Below are 24,791 nucleotides of genomic sequence, written 5' to 3'. Positions count from 1 at the left end.
AAGGTTCTCCATGGTTTAGGGACTGTATTGAGGGAAGGGCTGGAGAGCGAAGGGGTGGGATGAGGTGAGGTGCTGGGCAGGCTAGTAACAAGTCCAGAGTCATAGAAGTCATCCCCGTCTCCAGCCCCATATGGCCACCCTGGGGCTATATTATCTTTTCTTAAGAGCCCTCAGGCAGGGCATTTGTGCTCAGTCCCTGGCAGTGTGGCTCCACTGGAGTCATAGATTTGAGAAGTAGGGACTGGCATGTTGGGTCAAAAGTGGACATGGACCCACTCTGTTTGGGAGCAGGACAGCAGCTTTCCCTCCCCAAGGTTGGGCAATTTCTTCCCCCAACAGTATATGTGTGAATGGGAGGAGAGAGAATCTCTCCAAGGGGATCTCCACAGATATTTTCCAGAATCCTCCTGTGAACTTTGTTACAGGAGGAGGCTATCTGGGCCTGTGTTTCAAATAATTGCTAAGGGTGGGGACAGCCCTCTATTTCCTGAGCCATAGTTTGTATTTCATCTTATGTCTTCTTTGTACTAACGAATCAGTATGTGGACTCCCTCAGAATAAACAGGAGAAGGTCACCCAGTAGTAAACTGCTTATGCGAGTGAGTATTATATGTCTTGTATTCTGTGTAGCTTTTCATAGGACATATAGTACATTTTCACAGTCTGCCTTAAAAAGTAAGCACAACCATCTTAAGTCTGTCACTTAGCAGAAATGAAGAAAGAACAGTGTCTTTTTAATCTAGTCAGTGGAAAAAACAACCTGTGCTGTCCTGGTAAATGATTAAATACCTCACTCCCTGTATTGATTCCTTTCCACTGGGAACTAAACGACTGCATCAAGCCAGCTCATCAGTGTATTACTTTAACTGAGCAATAAACTAGCAATAACAATAAAAAATCCGCTTTTAAAAAGTGTATCCTCCAATGTGCCCCAATGTTTCTCTGCCTGAAGGAAAAGCACAGATAAGATTCTTAGTAAGATCACCTTTATCCTAAGATTTTCTTCAATATCTAGACAACACCAAGTGAATTAAAGTCCAAAATAGAGATGTAACTCCAAATTTCCTGTGTTGCATTGTGTGCAGAGCCAGCCTTACAATACATGGATTGCCACCCATACGGAAGCATTGCAGTCCTTGTACAGCTCTATAATACTGTTGGCAGCTCTACTTCAGTTTGTCTTAAACAATAATCTTCAAAGTGAATTTTCCATAGAGACTTTCCCTCCTCTTTTTTCATTACACCCTTTACAATATATAGAGAAGTCATCCAAGGCTATAGTTAAAGTTGTCAGTATTGTCACTATCACCCTCCTTTTTCTCTCCAGAGGTTGAACTCCTCTATAAACATTTTTTTAGGGGAGAAATGCCCTTTACAATTCAAGTTTCAGACTCAGAGCTATTTCTTGACCTAGTTTTCAAACATGAAATTAACATTTAAATGACGTTGTCAAATTGTTTCAGAAAGCTTATTCAAAAAGAAATTTGGTCAGCAATACATTTCTATTATGGTATATAAACACTTATTCCCTATATTTCCCCCCTCAAAAATACTAATATAATAAAAACAATCTACCGGACAATCATAGTAAAACAAATAATAATAAATGTACTGATTTTTTTTGCTACAGATACCAGGCACAATATTTAGAAAAAAGACTGAAGTGGATTCAAATAAACTATTTTGAATTTGCAAGTGTATAATAGCATGTATGTGCATGACTGAGGTTGAAGCACTAGGCACCCATAAATAAACAAACATCAAACTAAAACAGAACAGAGCAAAATAAACATTCACTTCTCACCCCCAAAGTTTTCTTGCTCTGGATTTCTGGATGCAAAGGACTTTTATAGTCTCTGTTTTAAAATCTTAAAAAATGTTTTGGTTGTATATAAAAGATAGTTTAATTCAGTGAGATGTGTACAGTATGTAATTCCACTCCTGTTTTATTACCCCAGTTCTTGTTATTCATACTTAGCCCATGCTTTAAAAGACTTGAAATAAGAGTAAGCTTGTCTTTTAATTTCCCTCATTTTATGATTGCTACTAATAGTTATGGGACAGTCAACTGGGAAAGGAAGATGCATAAAGTGACCATCCTTGAATAACATGCAACGAAGAGTCCTGTGGCACCTTATAGACTAACAGATGTATTGGAGGTTTCAGAGTAGCAGCCGTGTTAGTCTGTATCCGCAAAAAGAACAGGAGTACTTGTGGCACCTTAGAGACTAACAAATTTATTTGAGCATAAGCTTTCGTGTGCTACAGCCCACTTCTTCGGCTGCATAGAATGGAACACACAAAAAGAAGATATTTATACATACAGAGAACATGAAAAGGTGGAAGTAGCCATACCAACTGTAAGAGGCCAATTAATTGAGATGAGCTATCATCAGCAGGAGAAAAAAACCTTTTGAATTGATAATTGAGATGAGCCATAGAAGGTGTGAGGATACTTAACATGGGGAAATAGATTCAATTAGTGTAATGACCCAACCATTCCCAGTCTCTGTTTAGACCTAAGTTAATTGTATCTAATTTGCATATTAATTCAAGTTCAGCAGTCTCTCTTTGGAGTCTGTTTTGGAAATTTTTTTGTTGCAAAATTGCGACCTTCAAGTCTGTCACTGTGTGGTTAGAGAGGCTGAAGTGTTCTCCCAATGGTTTTTTAATGTTATGATTCCTGATGTCAGATTTGTGTCCATTTATTCTTTTGCATAGAGACTGTCCAGTTTGGCCAATGTATATGGCAGAGGGGCATTGCTGGCATATATTACGTTGGTAGATGTGCAGGTGAACAAGCCCCTGATAGCGTGACTGTTGTGGTTAGGTCCTATGATGGTGTCACTTGAATAGATATGTGGACACAGTTGGCATCGGGCTTTGTTACAAGGATAGGTTCCTGGGTTAGTGTTTATGTTGTATGGTGTGCGGTTGCTGGTGAGTATTTGCTTCAGGTTGGGGGGCTGTCTGTAAGTGAGGACTGGTCTGTCTCCCAAGATCTGTGAGAGTGAGGGGATTATCTTTCAGGATAGGTTGTAGATCTTTGATGACACGCTGGTGAGGTTTTAGTTGGGGCTGAAGGTGATGGCTAGTGGCGTTCTGTTATTTTCTTTGTTGGGCCTGTCCTGTAGTAGGTGACTTCTGGGTACTCTTCTGGCTCTGTCAATCTGCTTTTTCAGTTCAGTAGGTGGGTATTGTAGTTTTAAGAATGCTTGATAGAGATCTTGTAGGTGTTTGTTTCTGTCTGAGGGATTGGAGCAAATGCAGTTGTATCGTAGAGCTTGGCTGTAGACAATGGATCGTGTGGTGTGTCCTGGATGGAAGCTGGAGGCATGTAGGTAAGTATAGCGGTCAGTAGGTTTCCGGTATAGGGTGGTGTTTATGTGACCATCGCTTATTAGCACAGTAGTGTCTAGGAAGTGGACCGCTTGTGTGGATTTGTCTAGGCTGAGATGTATTGGAGCATAAGCTTTCGTGGGTGAATACCCACTTCGTCAGACGCATGTAATGGAAATTTCTAGAGGCAGGTATAAATATGCAGGCAAGAATCAGTCTGGAGATAACGAGGTTAGTTCAATTAGGGAGGGTGAGGCCCTCTTTTAGCAGTTGAGGTGTGAACACCAAGGGAGGAGAAACTGCTTTTGTAGTTGGCTAGCCATTCAGTCTTTGTTTAATCCTGAGCTGATGGTGTCAAATTTGCAAATGAACTGAAGCTCAGCAGTTTCTCTTTGAAGTCTGGTCCTGAAGTTTTTTTGCTGTAGGATGGCTACCTTAAAATCTGCTATTGTGTGGCCAGGAAGGTTGAAGTGTTCTCTTACAGGTTTTTGTATATTGCCATTTGTAATATCTGACTTGTGTCCATTTATCCTTATGATACTTGAATAACATGTTACTTGTAAGATCGAGATTGAAGGATCAGGGGGAGATAACCCTTAGCACTGAGAGTTTTATAAAAACGAACAGGGCAGTGATTTTCAAAATGTTTTTCTAGTTTCAACCACTTCAGAAAATAATCTTCTTGGAGACCCACTTTTCCTACTCCCAATTCCACACTTTCCCTGAAGCAACTACAGGAGCTGGCCGGGCTACATAAAAAAGGAATTTCGCAACAGTACTAGTGAGATAAGATTAAACTTGCTGCAGTGCAATGGGTGTTGCAAGTACGCAATTTCTTTGTTCTCCCTGGTTACAGGCGCTGCTGTTTGTCAGCACTGAATTTCTCCTCTTTGCCTACAACCCTCAGCCCCAGCGCTCTGTCCTATCCCGTTGGCTTTATGCTGGTCATGTAGCAGCCTAGTGACTTTGGGGCCAGCAGCGCCAGGAGAGGCGTCTGTCTGGAGAGTTTCTGTTCCCTGTGTGGGTTACACCCACACAGCCTCCCAGATCCCCTGGGGTCCTCTAGCTGGGCGACAGTTAGCAGGGGGCAGCGTCTGGAAGCCACGGGCACTGAGAGAACTGGACAGGTGGCTAGGGTGACCAGATGTCCCAATTTTATAGGGACAGTTCCGATTTTTGGGTCTTTTTCTTATATAGGCTCCTATTACCCCCCCGATTTTTCACATTTGCTGTCTGGTCACCCTCCGGGCGGCTAAGTGTCTGCCCTGCTCCCCTTCACGGGAGCGGCGGCCAGGCTCCAGCACCCTGCCCACTGGGGCCTGGGAATGGGCTGGATCGGAACCCACTGCCCCGGGCCGGTTCCGTGCCCCCACCCGCTACCCCCAGCTTAGCTTTCCCTCAGAGTAAGAGTCGCGCGCCGCTGGGCCCGCTCCCAATTAGCTCGCTTGCCTGAGACAGTCGGCCGGGCCTGGGCCAATCCCTTGGCCGGGCGCTGGCTCGTTAAATCCCGCCCGGCAGCTGCGGTCGTAGGGGGTGGGGCTTGTTGACGGCAGGGAGGAGAGTGACGCGGGAGCGCTTGGGGCCGAGAGTTCGCGGCAGTGGGCGCGGGCGCGAGCCGGGTCCTAAGGTCGCGCGTGCGAGAGTGTACTTGCCCGGGCGGCCGCGTGAGGTGTGTGGCGCGCGCTGCGCCGCGCCGGCCGGCCGGCCAGCCCCGCGTTCCATCGGGGGCGGGGTGGCCGCTCTCCCCCAGCAGCAGCAAGGAGCATGTCCTCGAGTAGGGCCAAGAAAGTGAAGATGGCCACCAAGTCCTGCCCGGAGTGCGACCAGCAGGTGAGACTGCCGCTGGGCAAGGGGCAGCCCCCCTGGGGAGAAGCCCCCGTTCAGCCCCCCCCCGTAAGGGAGAAGCCCGCGCAGTGCTCCTTTCCTTACCCCCAAAGCTCTGCAACATCCTGCATGTCTCTCAGGCCAGGGGTTGGTAGGGGAAAGGAGTTTCACTTTTGCAATCCCTGCTCGCCTCCATTATTTAATAAAACACCCTTCAGAACAGATGCGTTTATAACTATAGCACTTTAGGGTTTGCAAGGTTGTTTTGGGAAGGGGCATGCTATTACTTTTCTATTTATCTGGCGTGTTGTGCTCTGGGAGCTGAGAAAAGTGGCTCTGAGGAGAGCTGGGGGAGAGAGTGAGGTTGGGGAACAGGAATTTTTAAAATAACCCAGAACTTTTTTTTTTTTTTTTTTTTTTTTTTTTTTTTGCACTTTGCATCCACTTACAAAATGGGATTCTGTTTTTTTGAGGAGGTGCAAGTCACTCAGCATGAACAACTTAGTAACACAGTGTAGCTTAGGTGGTGGGAAAAGGGATTCTGTTACCACAAGAACCTGGTTCACCTTTCTTAACGAAAGTCTTATTTATTCAGTAATTGCTTCTAATCTCATAATTCATCATCATTCATTAATCCCTTTGAAAGTCTGTTTTGCCCTCTCCTTGCATGGCAGAGGCATGTTCAATGCACTTATCCTGACTGACCTCTTACCTAGTTGGACTGGGTTCAGAAGGTCACAGCCTTTTTCCACAGGCTGCTTCCACTCGCCTTAAGACTGGTCGCTTTGTGTGATGTGTTCCACAACAAGGACTTCCTTACTGAACATAATGTTTTTAAATGCTCCCTGTTGCTTCTGTCCACTCTCCAGTTCTTGATAGCTAGAGTAGTTATCTCTTAACTTTCTGAGTTACGACCTTGACTAGATGTTGAACCTTTGCAAGGTTAATTCAGGAAGTTTCTCTGTGGCCCAGATGCATTCAGTTGTGAAAAAGATGAGCTAGCTTCCTGAGTTTAAAATAAAGTCACTTTTAAACGGTGCTTAATTCTTAGCCAGTGTTTAAGTGCAATATGGCCGTTGCCTTTCTAGTCTTTATGTGGAATCCCATCTGAATGTTTTGAAATATTTATTAGCATTATAGAGTTGTATTATGCAGAAGACTTTTGTGAAGAATATAGAATTATTTATACTTAATAAATTGTTTAAAAGTTACTAATATCTTAACTGTACAAATACAACTTTGCCCTTGGATGATTAATACTGTACTCTCAAATGTGTAATACTGATTCAGTAGTTTTCTCTCCCTTTGCTGCAGTTTATCAGCTTGAGACCTTAATCAAAAGGACTTCTAGTGTAGCGTGACTCAAATCTTTAGGGAGTTTTGTAAGCTACTGCTACACAGGTTGATCAACTGTTACTGGTGTATTGCCCCGTGGATGAACTGTATTGCAACAACATTAAAAATTACATAGCAAAAATGATAAAATTGGATTATTACCATTTTATTTCAAACTAACTTGTCCTTATTTATGCTATTTACCATTTACATAGCACTAATTTTGAACAATGAAAATGACTAGTCAGTTTCACTCTTTCCTAATATACTGGGACAATGGTACAGCTCTACAAGAGAATGTTTAAATTAGAAACATTATTAGAAAATATTATTTTATTTCATACTAGATCCTATAAAACTCTAACAAATTTAATTTTTAGGCTTGTATTATCAGACAGTGTCTTGTTTGATAGTTATTTTCATAAAGAAAAATAATTTAAATTTTTTCTTTTAACTGTTGATTTGCTTACTCATGACTGGCTTCTACTTTCAATAGACTTATGTTAGCTTAAAGGCATTTCTGTTCATCCTCAAGACTTGTTTGGAAGGCTAGGCTTTTGGGGATATGCTTTCATATTTATATCTTGACTTTAGTAAAGCTTTTGATACTGTCTCTCATGACCATCTCGTAAACAAACTAGGGAAATGCAGCCTAGATGGAGCTACTATAAGGTGGGTGCAAAACTGGTTGGAAAACCGTTCCCAGAGAATAGTTATCAGTGGGTCAAAGTCATGCTGGAAGGGCATAACAAGTGGGGTCCCACAGGGATCAGGTCTGGTTCTGTTCAGTATCTTCATCAACGATTTAGATAATGGCATAGAAAGCATAGTTACAAAGTTTGCGGACGATACCAAGATGGGAGGGGCTGTAAGTGTTTTGGAGGATAGAATTAAAATTCAAAATGATCTGGACAAACTGGAGAAATGGTCTGAAGTAAATAGGATGAAATTCAATAAGGATAAATGCAAGTACTCCATTTAGGAAGGAACAATCAGTTGCACACATATAAAATGGGAAATGACTGCCTAGGAAGGGGTGCTTTGGAAAGGGATCTGGGGGCCATAGTGGACCACAAGCCAAATATGAGTCAACAGTGTAACACTGTTGCAAAAAAAAAAAGTGATAATTCTGGGATGTATTAGCAGAAGTTTTGTAAGCAAGACACGAGAAGTAATTCTTCTGCTCTACTCCATGCTGATTAGGCCTCAGCTAAAGTATTGTGTCCAGTTCTGGGTGCCACATTTCAGGAAAGATGTGGACAAATTGGAGAAAGTCCAGAGAAGAGCAACACAAATGATTAAAGGTTTAGAAAACATGACCTATGAAAGAAGATTGAAAAAATTGGGCTTGTTTAGTCTGGAGAAGAGAAGACTGAGATAAAAGTTTTCAGGTCCCTTCCAGTCCTATGATTCTATGAGTCATGAGAGGCGATATCGCCTCTCAACTGAAATACTTCTCTGATGGATTATATCTACTAAAGGACAACCTATGCTAAATGCTCAATTACTGAGGGACAATCTACACTGATTCCTATATTTGCTTTCTACAGCCAACTCTGTATAACTTTTCATGAGTGATATACCTGAATATTTGGAGTCTAATATCTAAACTCTATCGTTAAATGTATTCACCTAAATTTGGGTTACTGCTGATTATATACTGTATTTATTTTCTGATTTTTAAACCAGATTTTGTACTAATTTAAGCACTACATCCAGAGGTACAGACACCATTTCCTTAACCTGTGTATTATGTAAGTTTAACATTAGCTTTAATAAAAAAAATTTTAATATGAGCATTGCTTGCAAATGCTGACATGTTCAACTTGTCATTAAATTTTGTTTCTGGAAGAAGCAAGTAACATGCTCAGTTCTCATCCTGGGTGATAAAAGAAGAAATTAAAATGAATAAAGGTATTTCAGTGTAGGACCTTCTTGCAATCTAATATTGTTGGGGGCTTATGATGCTATAAGAGCAAGTAAGTAATTTGTTTTGTTTTTAAAAAAGTGCTGCTAATCTAATTTCATTCTGCTCTTTCAGCCTAAAGTAAATGGTATGCATGTGTCTGAATAGAATTTCCGTGCTAGGCCCTTCCTGCTGCTAGCATGGAATTACATGCATATGTAATTCTGTCCCAGCCCAAAGGCTGCTAGTGTGGCCTGATTGTTTCTCAATGCCCCGGAACCCTTGTGCCAAATCTTGGCACACAGTAGAAGAAATTAAATTCTTGCCTTAGCACTAATTGAACCCACAGCTTTATATGTAAGTTGCTAGGTTATATATTCCCCAGAATAGTCACCCACGGCTATCTGTCAGTCCTTCCATAGAGGAAGTTCTCATGTTGGGGTGTTGGTGGGCAGTCAGGCTGTGCTGCTAGTTTTCAATTACTCTCAGGGTACATCTACACTACAGCGGGGAGTCGATTTAAGATACGCAAATTCAGCTACGTGAATAGCGTAGCTGAATTCGACGTATTACAGCCGACTTACCCCGTTGTGAGGACGGCGGCAAAATCGACTTCTGCCGCTTTTTGTCGGCGGCGCTTACTACCACCTCCGCTGGTGGAGTTAGAGCGCCGATTCGGGGATCGATTGTCGCGTCCCGACGGGACGCGATAAATCGATCCCCGAGAGGTCGATTTCTACCCGCCGATTCAGGCGGGTAGTATAGACCAGGCCTCAGAACAGGGGTATTGAGGAACATTCCCAGAATTCTGTGCTGCCAGTAGTGTGTGTGTGGAACTTTCATGGAAATAGTTAAATTCAAACTCTTGAGGCGATTTAGTATATTGACTGCATACACCTTAAGTGTAAGAGCTCACTTAGAACCACTCACCATATGTGGTGTTAAAACAAAGTAAAACCCATATAGTGGAGTAAATCAAGGAGCCCAAGGCAAATGGTGTTAATAGGATGAAACAAAGAACAGATTAATTTTTAATAGTTGTTGTGCAAATGAATTAAATGAAAATTTGGCTTAGAATAGTAGGTAGGGTATGGTCCTGCAAAATCTGACTATTATTGTGGGATAGCTTCACTACGTATTAGTAAGCATTCACAACATTTTAACCCGTATTTCGCACTTTTCTTTCAAAGATGTTGGAGCCCAGCATTTCTCTGAAAAGCAACTATGTAAAAATTCAACCTGTACTTGTATTCAAAATCGCCTAGTATCATTTTCCCTTTAAGCTCTCCTCCCCCCACCTCCCCAAAAAATAGTCTTTTAGGCAGAGACTAAGTCTGAAAAGGTGAATATCAGAGAGATTGGAGTGATCAAAAGCAGAGTAGAACGGAAATCTTGTGCTGCCTTAACTATAACTTCAGATATCAATCATTCAGCTATATCTAAAAAGAAATGTATTATTTTGATTCTTTGTCTGACAACTGTGCTGCAATACCATCAGCTTATTAAATGCAAACACAGTCTCTGGTAGGTTAGTCAAATTTGGGGGGGACCAAACCTTGTGTACAAAAAGTCTTACCATTAAAATTAAATCATCAGTCTAAAAATCACACTTGCTCTGAATTTTTTTGCCTATTTCTCTTAATTGTGACACTTAAGATTACTATAATTGAACAATTGCATAAAATTTAAAAAATAATTTCTATATTTGGCAGCATTTTCAATATGATCAGTAGATCTCTTGTGTAATCAGCTTCCTTTTGTTTGTGTGTGTCTTTTATGCAATAATTTGGGAGAGACATTTTTGTAAAAATGATTGGAAATTTACAAAAATTGGCAGAGGTATTGGTGGTAGAAGCAGCAACTGAAACTACTTAACTCTTCTGAAATTGTTTGGGTTTCAAGTTGTCCATTTTACCACTCTTTGGAAGTATAACAGATAGAAACAATAGAAAAAAATTCAAATTTTCAATAGCCATCTGATTCTGCCTTCTCAAAACTTGGTTACATGTGCAAAACAACAATTATAGCCGTGTATATCATAGTATCAAAGACTTGGTGAAAGCAAGTTTTGAGAATTATTTTTTGGGTTGGTGAAATAGTATAGGCTCAGTTGTCTCTAGAAGGATGGTATTTTTGAACACTTTGAATTTACATTTTTTAAAATTTCATATGGGGTTTCTCCTGCTCAGAGTGTGAGGTATAAACAGAAGTGCTCAATTGCTAAGTCTAAATTACATGAGAATGATGATGCCCAAGAGTACAGCAAAGGAAACCANAGGAGTACTTGTGGCACCTTAGAGACTAACAAATTTATTAGAGCATAAGCTTTCGTGGACTACAGCCCCCTTCTTCGGATGCATCCGAAGAAGTGGGCTGTAGTCCACGAAAGCTTATGCTCTAATAAATTTGTTAGTCTCTAAGGTGCCACAAGTACTCGTGTTCTTCTTTTTGCGGATACAGACTAACACGGCTGTTACTCTGAAACCTAATATTGCAAGTATTCAGCCAGATGGGGTAGTGCTGGGTATCCTTTAGAATTTACCAATCTGCTTTTAGTTGGCATCACTCAACAATATTCCCTTCTCTCTAAGTGTCTGGAGTTTGGATGCAGAGCACTAATACAAAACAGCTATGACAGCCTGAAGTGTGCTTCCATTAAGTACCCTGCACCTTTCACATTTTTAAACTTATTGCTAGTAAATATCTGGGCTGAAGGATTAATTGGATGAGGATTCTTGGAGCTTAGTTCCACTGCAATCGTGTTTATAACGCCTAAACTTATTATGAAATGGGTGGATAAAAATCAACGATTTTTTTATTTAAATCGGATTTTTTGATAAAATGCTTTTTGAGGGGAAAAAACCTATCTAAAATAGTTTTAATTAAGATACATTATAGCTCAAAGATATCTCATCATGAAATAGGGATTATAAATTCTAATTCTATAGTATGAGACAATATATTCATGTAATGCTTAAGAAAAGTTTTGTAAATGAGTTCCAATAGTTTATGGATTAGGGACCCAATTTTATGGGGCTCCAGGGGCTTTTGTATAGATTATTTAGGTTACTCTTTCTGTCTACCCAATGGGACTCAGTGCTCAGTCTAGAACAGTGGTTCCCAAACTTTAACAACTTGTGAACCCCATCACTAAAATGTCAAGTCTTGCGAACTTCCTCCTAAAAATGAGTATTCTCCAGGGATTTTCTCGTTTACCTGAGTATAAATTATAAAAGCAGTGATCTTGGAAATACAAAATTTGTTTTTATGACATGCTTATTACACACTATTTATTATTAAGTATCCCTGGCCTCTGTTTGCCAGAAGCTGGGAATGAGCGAAAGGGGATGGATCACTTGATGATTACCTGTTCTGTTCATTCCCTCTGAGGCACGAGGCACTAGCCACTGTTGGAAGACAGGATACTGGGCTAGATGGACCCTTGGTCTGACCCAATAGGGCCATTCTTATGTTCTTATTTATCATTACAGTACTTTTATTACATTATGAAAATGGCAACACTCTTCCAAGATCTCACTTTCATAGCTTCTATCACTTTGAATAAGCCTGTTACAAGACAAGGCTCCTATCTTTCATCAAGGAGTATCAGATGTGAAACAGCATGAAGGTATTTAAGACGCCAACTCAGAGTTCCTCCTACACAAGCATTCAGGTCTTGAGCAGTCCAGACAAACGACGCGCATGTTACAACAAAGCTTAAACTTGTTCGTCATAATAATTTTAAAAACAATACTAGCTGCCTATTTAATTTTAAAAGCAGCAAAAAATATCCACCTCCCTTTCTATTTCTTATAAGGAGTCTTGAAGTTTAAATTTCCTCAGTGTGATAGATATGCTTACTTTGATCCTCTTAGCTCTTGGAATTCCAGGGGCTCTGGGCTGCTGGCCCCGTGCTGCCCAGGATCCCTAGGGACAGCTCTGTCCGCCATTAGGGAAATTTTTCCCGAGAACCCCTGTAACATTTTGTGAACCCCCAGGGGTTCTCGAACCCCAGTTTGGGAACCACTGGTCTAGAAGATACCAAGAAAGATGCTTAGTTTTACAGTTCTCAAACTATGGATTTGTGTCTCCAGAGATAACATGCTTGTTAACAGAAAAAATGTTTTGAAATAAATAATATAGAGGTGAGAAATAATAGACTTCAACCCTATTGTGTCTCTGCAAAGTTGTGTACACAGAGTCAATCCCTTACCTCTCTCTAAAAGTGCGAAGTTTCAAAAAGTTCAATGAATAGAAGATTGTTGGGGGCGGAATAGCTCTGGACAAGGAGAAGAAGTCTAGAGATAAATGTGAGAAGGGAGGGACAGGCAGTAGAAACAAAAGTGAAACTGTTTGAGCAGCATATTCCAAAAGTCTTGAGGTATTTCTGAGTGTAGCCTTCATATGATTTGAGATCTCCCATACCATTCTCTCACTAGAAGGGAGAACCTATAATGGTTTTACAGCAGGCTGTAAAAGAGACCCAGTTTGGGAATAAGAACCATTTGAGAAATATATATTTGATGATGATGTTTTAAAGAAAGTCACACCAGTGAACTGGTGGAAGTCACTTTAGCATTTGGATTCAGAGACTGTTGAAGTGATAATCTCACTTTAAACAGCAGTAGCTTCTTCTGCCGGTGTAGAAAGAATATTTTCTTCCTTTGGACTAATTCATTCCTAATTGAGAAATCGTTTGGGACCGGAAAAGCAGGAAACTTGTTTTTCTTTTCCAGATTATGAACAAACAGGAAAATGAAGGTTTCAGAGGTCTGAGTTAGCTGCAGAAGCCAATATTTTAAGGTTTCAGAGTATGCATCCGAAGAAGTGGGCTGAAGTCCACGAAAGCTTATGCTCTAATAAATTTGTTAGTCTCTAAGGTGCCACAAGTACTCCTGTTCTTTTTGCCAATATTTTAAGTTCCTCATGTTGACCTGGCTGACAATCGATTTTTTTTTTTTATTTCATTTAACTATTTTAGTTAAAAACAATTTTAACAAAAACTAATCTGATTTAAAAAAAACTTGAATGTTTAACAAAATAAAAAATTCATATGCTTGTTTTGTTAAAATATTATGTTTGCTGTTGAAGAAAAAATCCAGAATACATAACACTTGAAAAGTCTGTCTGGTATGTTCGCCTCCTAATACAGCATTGCAAGAAAATCCTCCAAATATTAATGATTAACCTGTTGAATTGGAGATAGTTCACCTCCCAATGACTTCATAAATATCTGCTTCAGTTACCTTTGGTAAATGAAATAACCAAACAATCATTCATTTTCTGATATTGCTGTAAAACTAATCTGAAAAGTTTTCAAAATAAATCACTTTAAAAATGTATAATGTGTACATTTTAAAAATGAAACCTACATCCATCTCTTAGTTGTGAAGAATATGTATTAAGGTTATAGCAACCAACAAGAATGCACTTTTATGTAGAAATCCATGATTAAATCGAATCTTCCTAACTAGTGATTTAAATCAAATCCACCCTGTTATGAAACTTTATGAACTGCACAATAACGTGGAATATTGTTTGGGGTATAAACAAAATGTGAAGAATATCTTGGAGGTCACATGTGCCTTGTATTTGGGATTTTTTTCTTAACAGAGGAACTCTTGTGATATTTCAAAATCTTATTTTCCCCACTTTCTTTCAGGTTCCTGTTGCATGCAAATCGTGCCCTTGTGGCTACATATTTATTAGTCGAAAGCTCTTGCATGCCAAACGTGCTGAGAAATCACCACCCACTGCAGGTAAATCTTACTGAGGGGCTTTTCCCTTTCATATTTCTGCTTTGGGAAAAAAAAAATGAAGAGCATGTGAGGTCTCCTGTGTTATAAACTTGGACTTTTGTCAGTTCTTCTTTCCTTTACACTGGGGCAAGGCAGACTTTGAATGTAAGTTAATCTTTCACAAACTGTGAAAGACAAAAGGTGGTGTTTTTGCAGCCTTACTTGGGTGGTAGTGACATTTTATTCATTGTTTATCTTTTAGCTGCTTACTTATTCACCATGCAAATATAATTCCCTACAGAAAGCTTTCTGTTAATCCTACTTAGAAGATAAATGTCTAGAGAAGCCAGATTTCATAGCACTTTGTGACTGAAACTTGTTTTATTCAAAAGTAAATTCCTATTTTCCTTCTTCTTTTTATTTTTTTTTTATTTTTAATGAGCTGTATTAAATTTATTAACTCAATCCTGAAATAGCAGAATGTCATTTAACGCTTTGTATAACAAATGGTATTTTGGAAGAACTTAAAATAAAAGCTACTTAAGACGTTCTTTTTAAAGTATGCAGTAAAATAAAAAAATGTATTTTCTCAAATTCAAGGCTTTCTGCTGATGTATATGCAAAGGAATAAGTTGGATGCTTTCTAGCATGATTCATGTTCTCCCTTATGTTCTTTATTAATGGTTTGCCTACTACTAATAGAACCTTAGTCAGAACAAATCCCCTTCAGGGAAGATCCCAAAATAATCTGGTTTAGAATTGTAGAAGTTCTTCACGTACAAGATTTACAGGATCAGAATAATTAATTTAATCTGAAGAGAAAATGTTCAAGTTGTCAACTTTAGGAAAATATAAAGTGATGTCAGACATGTTGATTGTTGCAAGCTGGAGGCAGTGGGCGAATGACTGTGGAACTTGTTTTGGAAGGTGTGATTGGTGTTTTTTCTATTCTTTAGCTAATGGTTGATAAATGAAACTAGTTACCAACCCAGTTAGATGCATTAAAGGCTTTATTATGATTATGCAAGGCTCTTGTGTAATTCCAGTGTGAAAGTGAATACATCTGGCTCTCCTGTCTAATATATTCACAAGCTATATCCTGCCATCTAGCTGTGGCATATGTCTAGTCTACAGTAAATTGGGAGGTGAGACAAAAGGAAAGTAGTAGAATGAGGACCAACAGATAAATACCAAAAACTCTCGGGTGCAAAATTTGGAAGCTTTTCCCCAAAACTAGCATGTGAAAAGTGTGAAGGCAGCTTGACTAAGGCTGTGAACACACTACAGCTTAAGTCGGTATAAGTTCTGTCACTAAGAGGTGTGAATAAGCCACCCCTCCTCCCCCGAGTGACGTAAGTTACACTGACCTAAGCCCTGGTGTGCACAAGACTATGTCAATGGGAGAGCTTCTCCCGCCAACATAGTTACTAGCACCACCACCACCGGGGCTGGAGTAATTAAATTGACAGGACAGCTCTCTCCCATCCACTTAAAGCGTCTGCACTAGCAGCGCTGCTGTAAGCTCGGAAGTGTAGCCACAGCCTGTCTCTTTACAGCCCCGAACACAATGGGACCTGATGGTAGTTGGAGCCTCTGGGTGCTGCTGTAGTAAATACTGAGTGTACAGTTGAATTGGTGTCTTATGCTGAATTGTATAATATGAGAATGGTTTCAGGAGTGATGGCAAAACAAAAAATGAAGATTTAGTGTTTGCCTCTTTATCCATTTCTTAATAGTATTTGGGAACACCTGGAATGAGAGCAGTGACTTTCAGCACATCAGAAGTGATACATCAGGAACATTTGAAAACTGATCCGGGCAGTTAGTTTCACTGACTTAAGAACTAAGCATTTCCTATGCACTGTGTTGCTAATAGATGCTCCTTATTTGTTGCAAAAATGCTACATAAATGTCATCATAATTAAGACTTGATCTTTGTGATAAAAAAAAATGGGGTATGTCTGTGCCTTTGCCCGAAACAATTTGCTCAGCTCAGCTCAGAGGATGTTGTGCAGATGCAGTCGAGTGTTGTGAACTGCTTGAGAGGTGACTACTGTGCAGGAACTAATCACTCTTGTTAAGAGATCTAAGGAAAGAGGTGGAGTGGGGAAAGAGCTGAGACTGAATAACTACAAAGAAATGAAAGCAACCCTAAAATGTTCTCTTTATTCATTTATACAGAAAACAAGAGTGAGGCCAAAAGGAGACGAACAGAGAGAGTTAAGCGAGAGAAGATAAATTCTGCAGTAAATAAAGACTTAGAAAACAGAAAAAGGTCCAGATCTAACAGCCATTCAGATCATAGCAGACGGGGACGAGGAAGACCTAAGAGTGCCTCAGCCAAAAAGCATGAGGAAGAAAGAGGTATGAGAATTAGAAAACCTATTTGGGGAAAGTTATTTTTGTTTTGGGTTTTTTTTTAATGGTGTGCTGTCATTAACTCAAAACTTCTGTCGCTCAGAGGTATGAAAAAAACACCCTGAATGACAAAAGTTTTAACGACTAAAAGCTCTGATGTGGACAGTGCTTCGGCAGCGGGAGACACTCTCCTGGTTATGAAGCTACCGCCTCTCTCTTGGGGTTGTTTTATTTTGTCTCCTGGAGAGCTCTCTCCTGGCAACAAATAGTAGCTACACTGCCCACCTTACAACAGTGCTGTGTAGACATAGCCTTAGTTCAATAGTGGAGTCTCTGTGACTTGAAATCTTTAAATGATGACTTGAGTAACTCAATTGAGGCTGGGGATCTATTACACGAGTGGGTGGGTGAGGTTCTGTGGCCTGCTGCAATATGCAGGAGGTCAAACTAGATGATCGTGATGGTCCCCTGTGACCTTAAGGTCTATGAGAAGGAAGAAAAAATGTTTCATGCTGTAGTGACTGTTAGTTTTACTATCGAGACCAACACTTGGGTAACGTTATGTATGGGCAGGCAACTCATTTCCTTCAGAGAAGCAAGAACTGTTGCAAACATCTGCTTCTGATAAGATCCAGTGGTCATTCATAGGCTTCTAGGCATAAGCAGATTGTCTGCAGGGATCAGAGGATTTCCTTCTTCTTACTGTCTCCATAATGAACCTTTACACAGTTGACCACATTGATTCATTTTTCTCTGAAGCAGCTAGTGTAAGTCACTGCTAGAAGTAGGATACTAGGTTATGTCAGAGATTCACACTCTCCTTAATACTGAGTGTGTGTTGGAACATCTCACAGCTAGTTCTCTTCAGATGCTCTTGGTTCACATGGTACTTCAGACAAGATAAGGGTGCTCCAAATGAGGGTGCCAAAGGAATTGGTGTTAACGATTTTATAGTATTTCTTGAGTTTTTGAGGAAAACACATGCCAACTCCTTATACGCTGCAGTGACAAACTAGGCTGCTCTGCTTAATTGTCAAAGAAAATAATTAATACAGTCAGGATGGCTAAGGAGCAATTGGACAAAATCGGACAGAAATAGCAAGAGCTTCTTGACAAACTATTATGACCTGTCTTATATCATACTTCTGGTAGTAGTAATAATAGAGGGTGGGGGTTTTCAAAAGTGGTCACTTGGGAATACAAGTCCTGTTATCTTTTAATGAAATTAATGTTCCTAAGTAACTTATGCAACTTTTAAAAACCCACTCTCAATTTATCTTGTGTTGGATCTGTCCTGGTCTCTGTGCTTAACAACACTGTAAGGCATCAAATATGCACATCTCTAAGTAGATCCCAGGCCTTTACTGTGCAGCTTTGTGGCTGTGCCTCTTGGAACCGGGGCTGGCTTTAGGCCGATTCAGCCAATTCCGCTGAATCGGGCCCTGCGCCTAAGAGGGCCCCGCAGCTGTCCACCCCGCCCCTAGCTCACTTCCCCCTTCTCCCTTCCCCTGAATGCTCCGCCCCCTGCTCCGCCCCCTCCCCTGCTTCCCACAAATCAGATGTTCACGGGAAGTCTGAAAACAAGCAGGGGCAGGTGGCAGCAGGTAAACTGGGGCGGGGGAGGGGCGCGAGGAGGTATCTGGGGAGGCATGGCCCAGTCCGGCTCCGGTTGAGCACCTCCAGCCCCGGCGGCTCTGGCTCTGGCTCGGCGCCGGCCCCGGTTCTGGCCGAGCTCACTGGCCCGGCCCCGCAGCTCTGGCCAAGCACCCCTGGCCCGAGTGGCTCCGGGCTGGGTCGGCTCGGGCCACGGGGCGCCAGCCCCAATTCCGGCTGAGCGCGTCGCCCCGGCCCCGTGGTTCCAGCCCGGCGCCAGCCGAGCACCCCCGGCCGGCACCGGCCCCTGTTCCAGCTGAGCACGCCGGCCTGGCCCCGCGGCTGTGGCTCCGGCCCGGCTCAGCTCGGGCCCCGGCCGAGCAGACCCGGACCCAGCGGCTCCAGCCCAGACCCAAGCCCCGCAACCCCAGCCTGATTCCTGGGGACGGGGCTTGCCAGGAATCAGGCCCCGCTCTTGCTAAAGCCGGCCCTGCTTGGAACTGCTGGTACCAAGAGCCTGTTGGCATTTCATTTACCTTTTATTTTTAGAGGATTTCAATTGGGCCATAAAAACTTCATCCTGAAGCGTGGCGTACAAATATGAGGATTTGGGGAAGAAATATGTAAGGGAAAATTTGCTCTTTTAGAACATCCAGAACTTTCATTTAAAATTACTTGAGTGTAAAAAGCTTTTGGAAGCTTACCATGCTGGTCTGTTTTTCTGTGCTTTTGTAACTTCGAAACCTTGTATCCGAGTTTCTGGGGGAGAATGGACATTAGTCCATATTATGCAATAGGCCCTTTTAGGTTTTTTCAGACTTAGATATTTTGTCTTCATTGTAAAAACAAAAGAACTGCTTTTTCATAGTGATTTCACTGGTGGGTTGCGTGGTGTGTTTTTTTTATTTTTATTTTTATTCCTCATCCAAAATTCACTGGAATTTTGGTTCTAGAAATGGTTCTTGTGTTTGAAGAGAACACATTGCTAGACCCCGCAAAGGGAGGGTGTTGCTGTTTCATTGATATGTATTTCTTCAGCATTTAAAAAATCTTTTCTGATTGCTGCTGAGGTGGTGTTCTAGGCCTTACACAGTTTTGATCCTTCACTATAAGATAACTATTAGCTAGGATAGTTCTCTTTATTTTGGTGTGCTGAAATATTGCTGTGTGTAATTTTCTATTTTGGCAGCAAAAGATTTCTTCTCGTTTCTGGTGTTTTACAAAAATAGTTGTGCGTGCCTGTAGAGAAGTCTCAAGTGTGAATACTAGAGAACTGAGTCAGACTGTCTTCAGATGAGGAAGGTTTTAATAGGATATTAAATTGTTTTTCTAAATCAGAGGCTATGCATAGCATGTAGGAAAAGGTCAACCAGCTATAAAATGTGCAATAGTTATTGCTGAGAAGGATGAAACTGCAGTAAGAATGGGTACAGCTTACAAGTTCTGCATTGATGATTGATTCTGCTTCATAGTAGGATCGTCTAGAAATGTTTTTCAATAAGTTCTTCAAAACTATTTCCATGGGAACAGCTATTCATTTGAAAACATCTTAGAAAATATGTTCGCTTGGTTAAGACCGTTAAATGACAGTAATTTTGTGAAATTAATTTTTTAGTCATTTGAATTCCAAGTGACTGTTCGTGGTGAAAAGGGAGAACTTCAAATACATTTTATTCTGTTTCACAGTGGTAGCCATGTTAGTCCGTCTCAGCAAAAAGAACGAGGAGTACTTGTGGCGCCTTAGAGACTAACAAATTTACATGGGCATAAGTTTTCGTGAAGCAGGCTCCCTGGAGTATTAACATGTCTCATGTCAGGAAAAGGCTAGTGTTCCTGAAGTACTGGAAGTCTGAAACTCCTAATCTGCTCAGTGATCCTGGACAATTTACCTAACTTTTCAGCATCTCACTCTTCTACCTATACTACAAGGAAAGGACTATCCTGCTTCTTACTGGTGTTGAAACCTTCGTTTTGTAATACATTGTTTGTCCTGTCATGAAAGGTGCTATTTAAATGTAACATGTAGAGAGTTGTCTTTCCCCTGGAGGAAGATGTATTAGGCAGCATTAAGTACTCTCTCATTTGGGTGTTTGGAATCATTCATATGATGTTAGGCTGAGTCATCTTTTCTTGTCACTGAAGACTAGGCATTTGTCATATTTTCAGACTGTTGATTCAGTGACTTCTTTTCCCTGACGGGAGCTGCTTGTCTTTAATACCACTTTTCAATACTAATATGTTGTCCCATATTATAATAATTTAATATCTGTGTAACTTGTATACAAACTTCTGATACAGGAGCTGGAGAAAAGCTTTTGTTTCATAGTGTCTTTTCTTCTTCTTCTACAGAGAAACAAGAAAAAGAAGTTGACATGTATGCTAACCTTTCAGATGAAAAGGCTTTCGTGTTTTCAGTGGCCTTGGCGGAAATAAACAGAAAAATTATCAATCAAAGACTTATTCTCTAACTCATCAGCACAATCTGACTTAAATGTATGCAGTTTGGCTAGCATATTTCCAAGGTGTCATGGACTCCCGGGAGGCATATTGTCTTCATAAACCAGGACCATTGCTTTTCCCTGTTAAAACTGTTCTGCTGTTTTGGAGCTCACAGATTTTTGTGTATCTACACATCAGCAAGAAGCAACGTTTTAGTTCTTTATGCCTTGGAGTCTAATGCTTGATGAATGCACAGAGAGAATGCACCATTTCCAGAGCACTTCGTTAGATTTACTGCCCAGAAATGCAATATTTTAAATACTTTCCGAAAGAATGATTTTCTTTTTAAAACTAAATATATTTCAGATTTTTCAACTATATTACAGTTTACATATGTATAGTTCATCTTAACCTTTTAATAAATTGATATTCTGATATTTTATTGAATTGGAAATTAAGTACATTTGTAACAGGACTTATTTAAGGTGTTGTGATCTTATTTTCCTTTTAATTTAAGAATTGTTACTCATTTTGAAGATGGTTCTGGACAGTTATTTTGATCAGTCATTCTGGTTGCCCATTTTATAGATTTAATGGGGTTAAGCATAGAAGCAAAGCGGTTCCTTTCTCAGGATCACCTTGCGTGGTGACTCATGTTCCATATGAACTCTCCTTAGTACAGAGACTGGGACATGGGCCGGGGATTGCTCTCAGCCCCCTCGTACCGCAAGCAGGTGGAGGGTCTATGTGGCTCCCACAACTGCCCAGTCATCCCAGCCAGGCTCCACCAGCTGCTGGCCTGATCAGGGGTTGAGGCCTCCGGGGGGGAAGAGGAAGGGAAGTGGGCAGGGTCTGCCGTGGGGGAAAGGTAGCCAGGCCTGTCCACTTTCAAAAAGTGGGAAGGCTATGGCCCACTGGTCCTCCTCTGTTTCAGTGGCATTGTAAGGATCTTTCCCACCCTTTCCCTTTTCTTGTTATTGCTAAGGAGAGAACACAGGTATTCTACGGTGCAGGCAAACCATTAGATTCTCTTTAGTTTGTATTTCTAGAAATAAGAGACAAGGTAGGTGAGATTATTTTCTATTGGACCAACAAAAGATATTACCTCACCCACCTTGTGTCTCTAATATCCTGGGACCAACAAGGCTACAACAACACTGCGTACTAGAATGAACAGAGTCACTCTGTTATCTTAAACTGGTACCTGTTATCAGAGTTGAAATTATATTTTTGTAGTCAGTCATTTGAGTGTTCAGTTTCTAGCAGCAACATTCACTTCTGAATGTTGATCAATATAAATCTGTAGAAACTTGTCAAGTGCCAGTGTTGACACAAGAACAAATAGATATAAATTAGCTATCAATAAGTTTAGGCTTCAAGTTAGACGAAGGTTTCAAACTGTCAGAGGAGTGAAGTTCTGGAAGAGCCTTCCAAGGGAAGTAGTGGGGGCAAAAACCTAACTGGCTTCAAGACTGCACTTGATAAGTTTATGGGAGGAGATGGGATGATAAGGCTGCCTACAATGCGTGTAGCTGATCTGCGACTGTTAGCAGCAAATATCTCCAATGGCTGGTGATGGACACTAGATGGGGAGGGCTCTAAGTTACTACAGATAATGGTGATGGGGCAGGGATGCAGGGCCACATAGAGTGTGTGGGGGGGTTGAATGGGGGCACAAAAACCCATGGGGGGGGTGCAGGGCCACATGGGGATGGGGGGAGTGGATGTCTGAGTGGGAGTGGAGGGACACGCAGACAGGAGGTGCAAGGACACATGGGGGGGGTGAAGGGGGACAGGGGCAGCTGTGCCTGACTGAATGGGAGAGGCTAGGGGTCAGCCAGGGTCTGCATGGGGGAAGCTCCCTAACAATCCCCCCCCCCCCTGTTTCTGTCCCTTCCCCCCTCAAAAGCTGTTCCATACTGTTCCCACCCATACTCAACAACCCTCCAAGTTCAAACCTGGGCTCCTTCCCAGCAATTACTTCCCTTTCCCTCATCTCCTCCATTACCCCTGACTCCCCCAAGCCTTTGCACTGCTTCTGAGGGGTGCGGGAAATACGGTTCTGTATTGTAGTTTTAAATGAATTATTACTCAGAGTTCTGTATAAATATGCCCAGTAAGGAATCTTTATCAAAAAACATTTCCTGAATCTTTTTTGTTGTCTGTGTTGTTACAGACATATTTGCTGACAGGTATTTTGAAATAAATGACCAAAAATAATTGAAACTGGTGTGATTACATTGTGTTAACAAATAAAATATGCAGAATTTTGCAGAATTTGAAAATACTGTGTGCAGAATTTTTAATTTTTGGTGCAAAATTCCCCCAGGAGTAACATAGCTACTAAATTGACTCTCTCCTAGCTATGGTAGTCTTTGTGAAACATTAAATGACACTTCACATTTTTTTGCACCTTTCACTCAGTGTTAGTCAAGATGAGGCTATTTCAAGGTATACAGTCAAGTATCTTAGATCTCAGGTTAGACCTCCCTAAATATTGATAGTCTCGGAGAAAGTCTTACCAAAATGCTTTTTAAAAAGATTCCATTATTCTTTTATGGTGAAGAATAGCTAATGAGGCCTTGCTGCAGAGCTAGCCAATAGAGTGGAGTAAAGATTTACTAACACACAAGATTCCCAAACCCTGCTGATATTTTCAATACTGGTACACGATTAAAAGGAAAAAGGTATGTTAATATCCGTTTCATTGAACCACAAGGAGGAGAGGAAATGGAAATTTTGTCAATTGGAAAAGTAAAACATAGGGAAAATTACTTCAATTTTAAACTGTTTATTATAAAATGATGTGTCCTTTTAAAGAAAGGTGTGGATAAAAGCATTTAACCTGCTGATCTATACAGGAATCACAAACAAGACAATTTTTTTCACTTAAACATATAGGTTTTCTGCTTTTCAAATCGATGTATGGTCACAGATGGCAAGTAGTAAGGAGAGACAGACTAGCTGGGTGGAATTCCATATGATATGACTACTGCTAAGGTTGGTAGCTGAAGCAAATCATTGTAAATGAATGCACTTTAAAGTGCATTGAAATCTAAATAAATGTACTGCAGCATCCATGTACTAATCATCAAAGCAGTAACCTAAAGCTAATGACTGCTAAATGATGGGGGGGGGGGGGGGGGGAGGGGGGGGGGGGGGAGTTGAGTGCAATGTCTTTTAAATGTAGCTGTGCCTGTTTAAAATAATTGACTTCAATGGAAAACATTTACTTTCTGAGACGCACGACTACAGTGTGTATTTTCAGATGTAACTCTGTCTTTTGTACACCTCTTATTTCAATTCTAGGCCCTCCCTCTGAATTGCCTGAAAATACTTAATAACCAGATTTGTATTTCTTGAATTCTTCAATTCTGGATATTTTAGCTCCCATCTTCATATAAAAAAATAACTTTCTTTTAGATGAAAGTAAATGGAAGTGTTAGGTCACAATTGTCTTCTAAAATAATTAGAGAAACAATAAGGTTCTGGAGGATTCAGAATTCTCAGGATTAATCTAGGAGTCTAAAATTTTCCTCCGAGCTTTGTTTTATCTTTTACAGTTATAAATAGCAGCATGTAAACCAGAAAAGGAAATTATCCTTTCAGTTGATTCAGGGCAATTAAGATAAAAGTATTCACTCATTTAATACTGCCTGATATATTGCTACATTACTTTGCTGAGTAAAAAAGAAATCTCGAGGACTGAATCATTCATCTGGCATTTGTTGCCTTAGCAGCATCTTGAGAATGGGATTGTCTCTGACATAGGCTGTTCTTTTCAGATGATATGTGAAATGGAGGTCTTGATTACTTGTCATCAGTAATAATCCTGTGTTTTTTGCAAGGTTGGGGGTGCCAATGCCTGGGTCCTAAAGCTAACTATGGCAACTGCACAGGATCTCCAACTTGCCATAGGACCTTATTTAGCTCCCATTGAAGTCTTTTGGGATCTTTCCATTGATTTGAATGGGAGTGCAATCTATCCCCTAGATACCCTACAGCTGTACAGTTGTTTTGTTAGTATCTTTGGAGAGAACCTGTAGAGAATCTTTGGAAAGATATTAGTATTGTAAAAGGAATCAAGCCCATTAGTAGGTAAAATATGCCTCCCTTCCACCCCCGTACATTAAGTTACGTAACAAAGTGTGTAATTCTACAGGATTAATCTTGCCTTCTGACTTCCATATCAGATATAGCAGGACCCTAGGTTGTGATTCACATGTGCCTGGATTCCAGTGACCCTCTTGGACCCTTTA

At 40.7% G+C, this 24,791-nt stretch overlaps 1 protein-coding gene across 1 annotated transcript; it reads left to right on the top strand.

The window, feature by feature from the left end:
- Positions 1–4,936: 4,936 nt before the first annotated feature.
- C13H16orf87 (chromosome 13 C16orf87 homolog) lies at positions 4,937–20,974 on the top strand. Its single transcript, XM_034788711.1, has 4 exons — positions 4,937–5,169; positions 14,067–14,163; positions 16,324–16,506; positions 20,443–20,974. Exons 1-4 carry the CDS (start codon positions 5,104–5,106, stop codon positions 20,559–20,561), a joined length of 465 nt encoding a protein of 154 aa, XP_034644602.1. The 5' UTR covers positions 4,937–5,103; the 3' UTR covers positions 20,562–20,974.
- Positions 20,975–24,791: the final 3,817 nt, after the last annotated feature.

Source organism: Trachemys scripta, chromosome 13 (genome assembly GCF_013100865.1).
Source record: "Trachemys scripta elegans isolate TJP31775 chromosome 13, CAS_Tse_1.0, whole genome shotgun sequence".
Classification (NCBI taxonomy): Eukaryota; Metazoa; Chordata; order Testudines; family Emydidae; genus Trachemys; species Trachemys scripta.
Note: the sequence above shows the minus strand (reverse complement) of the source record. Positions and strands in the feature narration are given on the sequence as shown.

Coding starts and splice junctions, on each gene's coding strand:
- C13H16orf87 (XM_034788711.1), top strand. CDS start 5,104: ATGTCCTCGAGTAGGGCCAAGAAAGTGAAGATGGCCACCAAGTCCTGC. Junction 14,164..16,323: donor GAAATCACCACCCACTGCAG/GTAAATCTTACT, acceptor TCATTTATACAG/AAAACAAGAGTGAGGCCAAA. Junction 16,507..20,442: donor AAAGCATGAGGAAGAAAGAG/GTATGAGAATTA, acceptor CTTCTTCTACAG/AGAAACAAGAAAAAGAAGTT.